The sequence below is a fragment of the Echinops telfairi genome, unplaced genomic scaffold (assembly GCF_000313985.2).
Source record: "Echinops telfairi isolate 266 unplaced genomic scaffold, ASM31398v2 ScPeMD7_28;HRSCAF=97, whole genome shotgun sequence".
Taxonomy (NCBI): Eukaryota; Metazoa; Chordata; class Mammalia; order Afrosoricida; family Tenrecidae; genus Echinops; species Echinops telfairi.
In genome coordinates, this window is record NW_022103925.1 from 4,229,452 (window position 1) to 4,239,018 (window position 9,567).

Sequence of the window (9,567 nt, forward strand, 5' to 3'; positions counted from 1 at the left end):
TCGGCAAGGGGCTGCGGCCGAGGAGAAGTCACTGGGTGAATCCCAGGGACCCCAGAGACATCTGAGAGTGGCCCACAGGAAGGGCTGGTGGAGCTGACTGCCAGGGCCCTGGTCACAACTTGCGCCCTCATGTGTCCCCAAGAGAACAGCCCCTGGGCACTGGTGACCTTTCTCTGGAATGCCTGCTACCAGCTCTGCTTATGGTCCCTCCCCCACCTCTCTGCTGCTGGCCAGGATCCCAGGCCTTCCCAGGCCCAGATCTGATGGCTACCTAGTGCACCTCCACCTCCAGGGCCTGGGGCCTTCCAGGTCACCCCCACAGCCCTCCGGATAGGCTCACAGCTCCTTGACCAGGACCTCGAGCCTCAGGCCTGGGCCTCTGCCTACAACACCCTCCCCACACTGACCCTGGAGCCTCCCCTCTGCCCAGCCCCGTTCAAAACTTCCAGCCACTCCAAGGGAGAAAGATGGGGCTTTCTACTCCCCTGAACCATTACAGTCTTGGAAACTCATAGGGGGCAGTTCTGCCCTGTCCTGCAGGCTCACTATGAGCCGGCATCAGCTCGACCGCACTGGGTTTTGTTGAGAGGGGCAGGGATGGAGCGTTAAGCTCGAGGCACCTAGCCCAGGGACTTACTGTAATAATTTTAAAAGCCCCGAACTCCCAACCCCCTACAAGCACTCAACACGCCTGTCACACACACTTCTCTCAGCCCTCCTGTGCAGGCTCCCGTTTTAGCTCAGGGCACCTGGACGGAGCAGGCACTGCTCCAGCCTCCACTCGCATCTCACAGGTGAGACTGAGGCAGGCAGGACGTTAGGAAACGGCCGAGGCTGGATTGGGAATGAGGCCAAAGCGGGGACTGCGGAGCCTGTCCACTTGCACACCAGGAGTGGGACCCAAACCCAAACCCAAACCCACTGCTTCTGAGTCCACTCCGAGTCCCAGAGACCCTGGCGCAGCGGTTCTCAACCTGTGGGTCGCGACCCCTTTGGGTTTCACAGGTGGCGCCCGATTCATAACACTAGCAAAATGACAGTTATGAAGTAGCAACGCAAATAATGTTATGGTTGGGGGGTCACCACAACATGAGGAACTGCATTAAAGGGTCGTGGCATTAGGAAGGTTGAGAACCACTGCCCGAGGTCAGAGTGGAACTGCTGTAAATCTGTATGGGAGCCCACAGTCTCACCTTTTCTCCCAGGGAGAGGCTGGTGGGTCTGAACTGCTGACCTGTGGTTAGCAGCCCAATGCTTAGCTTACACCAGTGTGCCACTAGGTCTCCTTCTACTTGGCTTTGATCAAAACTAAAACTCAAACCCACTGCCACTGAGTTAATTCTGACTCACAGTGACCCTACAGAGCGCCTGGTCTCTCTCCTGCTTACTTGACCAATAACGTCTTTTCTCACAGGTCAGCTCATGGGACAAGGGCTCCCTGTGGCCCATGGGCTAGCATCTTCAGGTGACTCTACCCCCACCCCACCACAGGTGTGAATTCCTGGCTCCAGGTGTCAGATCTGCAGCTATGTGCCTGGGCTGACTTAGGCTCTGCCACTTCCAGCTGGTGGCCTTGGACAGGCCATTAATCTCTCTGGGCCACAGCTGTAAAGTGGAGCTACTGCTGTCGCAGGATGACTGCGAGGTTAGAGTGCCTAGGAGCTAGAAGCCCTGGTGGCATCGTGGGTTACACGCTGGGCTGTAAACTGCAAGGTCGGCAGTACAAAGCCACTAGCCACTCCTTGGCAGAAAGAGGAAGCTTTCTACTCCTATGAAGACTTACAGTCTCAGAAACCCATAGGGGCAGTTCTACCCTGCCCTATATGAGCCAGCAGTGACCGATGGCAGTGATGGAGGTTGGTTTTGGAGTGCCTCCTTGGGTCTGCAGGCCCACAGGAAGTGGTCTGTCTGAAGCCCTGGGGCCCTGGGGCCTGTGGCAGAGGACTGATGTGGTCACTCTGCCAGTATCGGTGCTTGTGTCAGTGGTAGAAGGGCAGGGTGGTGCTGGGATGCCCTTCCTGGCTGCTTCCCCTGGTGTTCCAGGGGACAACAGAAACGGCAGTAATCCCCCACCTTCAGATAACGTGGTCGTAACGGCTTCCCTGTCAGTACTGCCACGAGATGGATTAACCGTAACGTTTGGCTTTGTTACAACGCCTCAAAAGGATCTCTATTAAAATGTCACGGAGCCCTTGACTAGGACTCAGAATCGGCGTCTCACTCATCACTCCCACCCCACTCTCTGGCCCCCTGATGAACAGCTGCATCTCCCACGCCCAGCTCTGAACGCTCACCCGGAATTTCTGGTTGATGGGATAGACGACTTTGGCCTTCAGCGCAAACGCTGTGATGTTGCTGTCGAAAGACAACTCGCATTCCTGGGAGGAAAGAGAGCAGATGAGGTGGGGGGCGTTCTGTAGAAGGAGAACCAGCCAGGCGCTGGCCCAGTGCCACATCTCGGGAAGGGGCTGCAACAAGCGCTCTTAGGCCCAGGTGAGTGTGTTCATGCCCCAGAAGCATGGAGAGGTGGTGGATGGATGGATGGATGGATATAGAGTTGACTGGATAGATGGACAGTAGATGGATGGTTGGTTGAATAGATGGGTGGATGCCGATTGGATGGCTGGGTGAAGGATGAAGTGACAGGTGGTGGTTTGATAAGTGAGTGTATGAATGAGTAAACAGATAGGTGAGTACACAGATGGTTGATTGAGTAGGTAGATAAGTGGATGGATCGCTAGATGGATGAATGGGTGAGTGATGATAGATGGATGGCAGACAGATGAATGAGTGGGATGAATGGGTAAATGGATGGGGGGTGGATGTATGGGGGGTGGATGTCTGGTGAATGGGTGGATGTCAGGTAGATGGATGGATGGAGGATGAATGGATGGGTGGATGGATGGGTGGGTAGATGGATGGAGGTGGATGGGTGGGTAGATGGATGGAGGATGAATGGATGGGTGGGTAGATGGGTGGTAGATGGATGGCGGGTGGATGGTGGGTAGGCAGATGGTGAGTATATGGATGGATGGTGGATGAATAGATGGGTGGATGACTGGTGGGTGGATGGGTGGATAGGTGGATGGATGGGTGAATGAATGGACAGATAATACCAACAAAACCCCCCAAAAAACCCAAACTCCAATGATACAGTCTTTACTTAATTTCAATGCTTATTAGAAATAAAGTTTCGCACAGCATGACAAAAATCACCAAGAGTCTTTCTTAAACTCACGAATCCCTTTTTAGTGGAAGATTAATTATGGCCCTGTTGAGGGGGTAAGCCCACGCACAGGTGACAACTGGAGGGGTGTCTAAGGTCGATGGAAAGTGGCGTGAAAGGTCATGGGAGTTTCCCGTGATCTTTCTGAAGCCCCCTTGTACACGCAAGACTTTACACGAAAATAAGCGGTTCGGCAAAACTTTTTATTAAAAGAATTAAAACAACATTTGCCAACTTAATATCGTTCAATTCCAGGAGTCAGGCAAACCATCACCCTTAATTACGCGGCCATCAGCAATATCCCTTGTGGGCAGCCAAACCCGTTCAGCTCCTCTGTGCCTTGGCCTTACCAGAGAGTGAACAGGTGTGGAATGCCCCCACCTGGGAGCAGGCAGGCGAACTCCGCCGAGTGACTAGACCAGAAGGGAAGAGAAGCACTGGGTGGCTGTGAATGGTGGTCGTAAACACACTGCTCAGAGATCACCTCCTCCCGGAAACCTTCCCTGACTGCAGCCAGATGGACCCGTGTACCCTCTTGCCTGACATGCCCACATCCTCTGCACATCTGCCTCCTCTTACGGTGGCCCTGAAGCACTCTGCAAAGTCAGTGCTGAAGAAATGCTCAGGAGACAGCCCTTGTCACTGGGCTGGAGGCTGGCACGCTTAACCGTGAGAAATCGCCACTTCACAGTTCCAAGCAGGCTGACTGATGACAGTGCATCTAAATTGATTTCAGTGCTTCTCACCTCAATTGAAGCAAGAGCTCCCCAAGACACTATTGGTTCCCAACTGCTAAATTCACCTTGGAACATGACAGGGGAACACAGGGGATTGATTTCTTCTTCAATGTGGGGCATTTACAAGTGCCCAGGAGAGCTGGCTGCACAGACCACGGGCGTCCCAGGAGCGTCTCGTTTGGATGCTCTTCTGAGCAGGGCAGTGAGGATTCTGGGCATTCTGGGCATTGTTTCACTGTTCTGTGGGCTGGAAATCCGAGACCAGGATTCCAGCCACGTGGATTCCTCCTCAGGCTCCGAGGGAGAAGCTGCTCTCAGCTGCTGGCTTAGCTTCAGACGATGGTCCAGCAAGAGTTGGCGTCCTTGGGTTGTCGATGCCTTGCGTCAGGGTGAAGGTTAAGTTAGGGGATAGAGATAGCTCTATGGATTGTTCAAGAAGAAGGCTCACACAATTGTAAACACTGATAAATCCAGTCCATGGGTCAAATGTTGCACGGGACGCTTCTCCTGCCTCGTGTGTCTGGGGAGGCCGGGCTGACGAAGCAGGAAGACCACAGGTCGCTGGATGCAGAGGTAGAGGAATTCAATGCCTGCAAGGCAGGTGTGTGGCTACAGAGTCCCAGTAATCCAAGGTCGGCAGGTAAGATCATAGCAGGCCGCTGAGGGCTCCCAGGCAATATGGCGGTCCATGGGCTCAAATCCCAAGAACCGGAAGTCGATGAGCCGGATGTAGGATCTAGACCAGTAAGAAGCAAACAGGTTCTCCACGGAGTCTGCTTATATAGGAAACAGGCCTCATCCTAGAGGAAATGTGGGTGCACCCCACCCCAGTCCTCCTACAACGACTTGACTGCCCACAAGGATCCATCACAGAGATGATGACGTGACCCTAGGTCCCACCATGGGGAGGCCTTGCTGAACTACTGAGAGTCCTGGCCCAGTCATGGAGACATGAAACACATCACACGCACCATTCCAACCTCTCTCTCCACCCTCACACCGCCTTCTCCCGGTCTCTCTCCTAAAGGCACGCCTCATAGGGGAGTGTGGTAGTTACATAACCTGGCGTCAATTTGGGACTTGAGAGGATTAAGGGTGAAGGGGTGGAGCCTGGCCTGTCAATCAAGGTATAACCAGTGAGGCCTCTGTGTGGGCATGGCCTGCCCCTGAGGATTCTGGGCATTCCTGGATTTCCTCCTTGGAGGTAGGAGCCACACCCTCCCTGCTCACTCCGTGTGAGATGCTCTACTGCAGCCCAAACAGCATCCCTTACTTTGGTATTCGTCTTGCTTCCCCCAGTGGCTCTTCGGATGAGATGATCTCCTGCCCGAAGCAAGTCAATGACTCGGAAAACTGGCCGCACACACATTGACCAGGAACTTCAAACTCCAGTGTGTCTTGAGCTGGGGAGGTACAATCGCTCAGATAACTGGGTGAAGGTGGAGCCGTGACCTTGGCAGACCAAGAGTGATCCTTGGCAGACTGTACCGACGAGGGCCTCACGAGCCCGCAGGGGAGAGCCAGCCCGGGGCGGCCTGCCTTGAGCTTTCTGGAGTGCCCCGATGGGCTTCGGCTGAAGGGACTCTGGATCAAGGCAGAGTTCATTCAAGGGACAGCAGGGATCGTCTACTTGGTCTCCTGCGCATCTGAGGGCTCCACCCGCCCTGCCCTGCATGGTCCTATCCACACGGACCTGGCACATTCCAACGGCCCCCAATGGCGGCGTCCTGGCAGAGAGGTCAATGGAACAGGCAGTTTGTTAGCTGAACTCTTGGCAATGATTAGCTTGGTCACGGATGAACAAGCTGGATGGTGAGCAGGGAAAACATGCCTGAAAGAGGGAGTCTGTCTTCCCCGGGGTGGAAAGACTTATAGACTCTGATGGAGCTGCGGTGGTGTGGCAGCAAGGAGCAGGTCCTGGGGGATGCCGGGGGGAGTGGCGGTGAGAAGCCGAAGCTCAGCAGGGTTCCCTGTCCAACATCACGCAGCAGAGCCAGCGGCAGAGCCAGGGCTGGGATCTAGGACTGCGAATCCCAAAGGCACAGCGCTCTTCATCACACCCAGGTTGGTGGTTCAAACCCCCCTGGGGGTTCTAAGGGAGAAAGACTGGGCTGTCTGCTGTTGTCAAGATCACAGCCTAGACAACCCTGTGGCAGCAGGTACACTCTGCCCTATTGGGTGGCGTAGTGGTTACGCATTGAGTTATGAACCGCAAGGTCAGCAGTTCGAAACCACCAGCGGCTCTGAGGGAGAAAGACTCGGTTTTCTACTCCCGTAAAGCGTGGCAGTCTCATAAAGCCACAGGGGCAGTTCTACCCTGTCCCGTAGGGTCGCTGTGTGCCGGCATCCACTTGATGGCCGTGAGTCTGGTTTTCTATAGGTCGCCATGAGCGGGAATCAGCTCAGAGGCTGTAGGTTTGTGTTTTGCCTTTAAAATCTTTACAGGGGCGGGGCATCGGGTCTTGTCTTCTGTGGAGCCTCTGGTGGGTTCGAAGTGCTGAACTTTCAGTTAGCCCCTGGACACTTTGTAACCAGGTTCCTTCTTTGCTACGTTCCAGGAAGCAGGCGTGCTCGTGCACACACGGGGTCGGGATGAGTCAGAACTGCAGAGATGATCTCCTCCCTTGTAGCTGAGGAGCTCCAAAGGACATCCGAAAAAAATGGTGTCTAAGTGGGCCCATACTCTTCATGTGTCAACTGTGTGTTTTCAACGACAACACAACAAATATGAAATAAATGATTAAAATCATTATTTTGGGGGGTAGGAAAACGAAAGAGCTGTTCTTTGGGACACAAAATCTTTCTGAGATGCAGGCTGTGTGGCCAGGGTTACATTGGCTATCCACCTGGTGTCCCAGCAGGGGAGCCTCTCAGAGAGCTTACCTCTGGCATCCCCAAGTCCTTTGAGGCCTGTGCTTCCCTCCTCCTCCTCCTCCTCCGTGATGGGGTCCCCGATCCCGAGGGGGTCTGCTCACCAGACTCCAGGTGCTTGAGCAGACCATGAGCACCGTCTTTCTAAAATCCAAAGAGGGGACATGACATTGAAGTCCGGCAGCTCCGTGTCACCTCTCCACATCTGTCCCCTTGCCCACACCTGCAGTGCCCTCCTCCATGCCCCCCGGGAAGCTGATGTCCACCACATAGAGGTGTGTCCAGTCACACCTCTTCCTGCCCAGAAGTCCACCCCACCCCGGGTGCTACCTCTTCTCAAAGCGTCTCTGAGGGTATAGTCTGAGCAAAGCACACCTCACTTTGCTCTCTGGTCGGGGGATCCATTGGAGGTTGAGCTCCTTGAAGGAATGGAGCCGCACAGGAAATGGCACATAGGATATACTAAATTCCCGGTAACCCATCATTTCATGGGATTACTCTTAAGGTAGTGGGTCCCCTGGGTGGTGCAAACGGCTAAGAGCCTGGCTCTTGACCAAGGGGCTGGTGGCTCAAATCTGCCTCAAAGTTCCCTGGCTAAAAGACCTGGTGATAGGATTTTCCCCCCAAAACCAGACATTGAACACTGCAAAGCAGAGCCCTGTTCTGCCACACGGGAGGTGCCATGACTCGGAGTGGACTCAAGGAGAACTGTAGTTTCATTTGTTTGTTTGAACTTCATATTGTGTGTGGGGTGAAGGTTTACAGAGCAAATTGGTTTTCCACGCGAGAGTACAAGCACAGTTTATTTCAGGACACGGATTGCTCTGGCCCGACGTACAAGCACTATTCCCACCTCCTCCCTGTGGTTCCCATGACCCTCCATCCTTCTCGGTCCTTTCCTGCATCCTGAGCGTCATCCCTGGACAGACGCAGCCCCTGTGGACCTACCGTGGCGGGCTGTTCTGAATTACGTGTACCTTCTTGGCATTAGGACTCCCCTCGCGGGCCCATTGGTTGGTTGAAAACTGAGCCATGGGCGCAAATTTGGTTTCAGGCTTGGGAGGAGACTGAGGGCCCCAGGCTCTGTTATTTATCCGTCACTATCAGACCAATGAGCCTTGTCTTTTAAAATGATTTTGTACATTTTTCTCGCCTCTATCCAGGACTTCCTACTGTGATCTCTTTCAGAGCAGTCAGCAGGGAAGCACCTGGTTCTTTGGGTCCCAGGGTCATGGAGGCTGGGGTTCACGGCCTCCTTTAGTCCAGTGAACTAATTGTTTTCCTACAGCTTTGATTTTTCTTTTTCTTTTTTCCTGGTACATACATTAAAAAAAATCATTTTATTGGGGGCTCTTACAGCTCGTATCACAATCCGTTCATCTGTCCATTGGGTCAAGCACATCTGTACATAGGTCGCCATCATCATTTTCAAAACATTTTCTTTCTACTTGAGCCCTTGGTATCAGCTCATTCCTTTTTCCCCCCTCCCTTCCCCACCCTCCCTCCCGATCCCTTGATAATTTATAAATGACTATTCTTTTCATGTCGTACACCAACTGCGGTCTCCCTTCACCCACTTCTCTGTTTGTCCTTCTGTGTGTTATCTGTCGATCATTGTCATCGGCCCCCCCTTCCTACCCCCCTTCCCCCCATCCTCCGGGTGTCGCTACTCTCATTATTGGTCCTGAGGGGCTTTGAGTTTTCCTTAGACATCTTTGCTCTGGATCGAGAGAGGAGTAGCTGCACCTTAGATGGCTGCCCATGAGCTCTGCGGACCCCAGACCCTGCTCACTCGAGTAGGATGTCCAGTATTGTCTTTGTGGACGATGTCGTGACAATGGGCCTCGGTGTCGCTGGAAACTATGGTTGTGAGGCTCCAGTCCCAGTGACTCACTCCCTAAAGGTGTTTGCCGACAGCTAAGAAGTTTTCATAACAGTGTCCCCGTAAGCTCCACGATACTCATGGATATGGATACATTTATAGCAAAGGTAAAGAAAAATGTAGAAATAGCTCTGTCCAGCCTCTACATCTGTAAAAGAATTATCTTCGTGTTGGATGGAGCCCTAGTGGTGAACTGGGGTATGTGTTGGGCTGCTAACCCCAAGGTCAGCAGTTCAAAACCACCAGCTGCTCCTAAAGAGAGAGATGAGGCTTGTACTCCTGTGAAGGGGTACAGTCTCTGAAACCCACAGGGGCAGCTACACCAGATCCTAGGGGGCTGCTATGAGCCGGAATCGACTCGGTGCCTGTGAGTTTGGATTGTTCTTCTTATTGCTGTTGTGAGTGCACAGGGTTAATGAGCTCAGCTACCAAGCACAGGGCCGGCTGTCTGAGTCCATCCAGAGGTGCTGAGGAAGAAAGGCCCGATGATCTACTGTCCCCAAACCTGCCACTGCACACTCAATGAGGAAGAGCTCTACTCTGACCTACGCGGGGCCGCCAGGAGTTGGAATCAACTCAGAGACCGGGGGTGGGGTACGGGGGGAGGCAGCACAAAGCATTCTCACATCATAGAGGAGCGCTATCTACTGTAAGGTGACCAGGCGTCCAGCTTTTGGTGGGACAGTCCCGATTTTTATTAATTTTCCCCGCATCCCATGGCGTTTTTAAAAAACCCCAATTTTTGGAAAAAATGCACAAAAAGCCAGGGTATACGGTTTTCGGCTGCCATGTGGCTATTTCACCAGGATATGAGTTTTATCAATGGTGTCCGCTTTTGCCCCGCTTTTGCC

General features: G+C 53.4%; 1 protein-coding gene across 1 annotated transcript in view; it reads right to left on the reverse strand.

The window, feature by feature from the left end:
- Window positions 1-9,567, reverse strand: part of EVC (EvC ciliary complex subunit 1) — a 68,661-nt gene that overhangs the window by 55,925 nt on the left and 3,169 nt on the right. The window contains exons 2-4 of the mRNA XM_045289480.1: window positions 6,847-6,978; window positions 2,295-2,378; window positions 6-11 (exon numbers count right to left, since the gene is read on the reverse strand). Coding sequence (XP_045145415.1) covers window positions 6-11; window positions 2,295-2,378; window positions 6,847-6,978 — 222 coding nt within the window. The remainder of the gene's footprint in view (window positions 1-5; window positions 12-2,294; window positions 2,379-6,846; window positions 6,979-9,567) is intronic.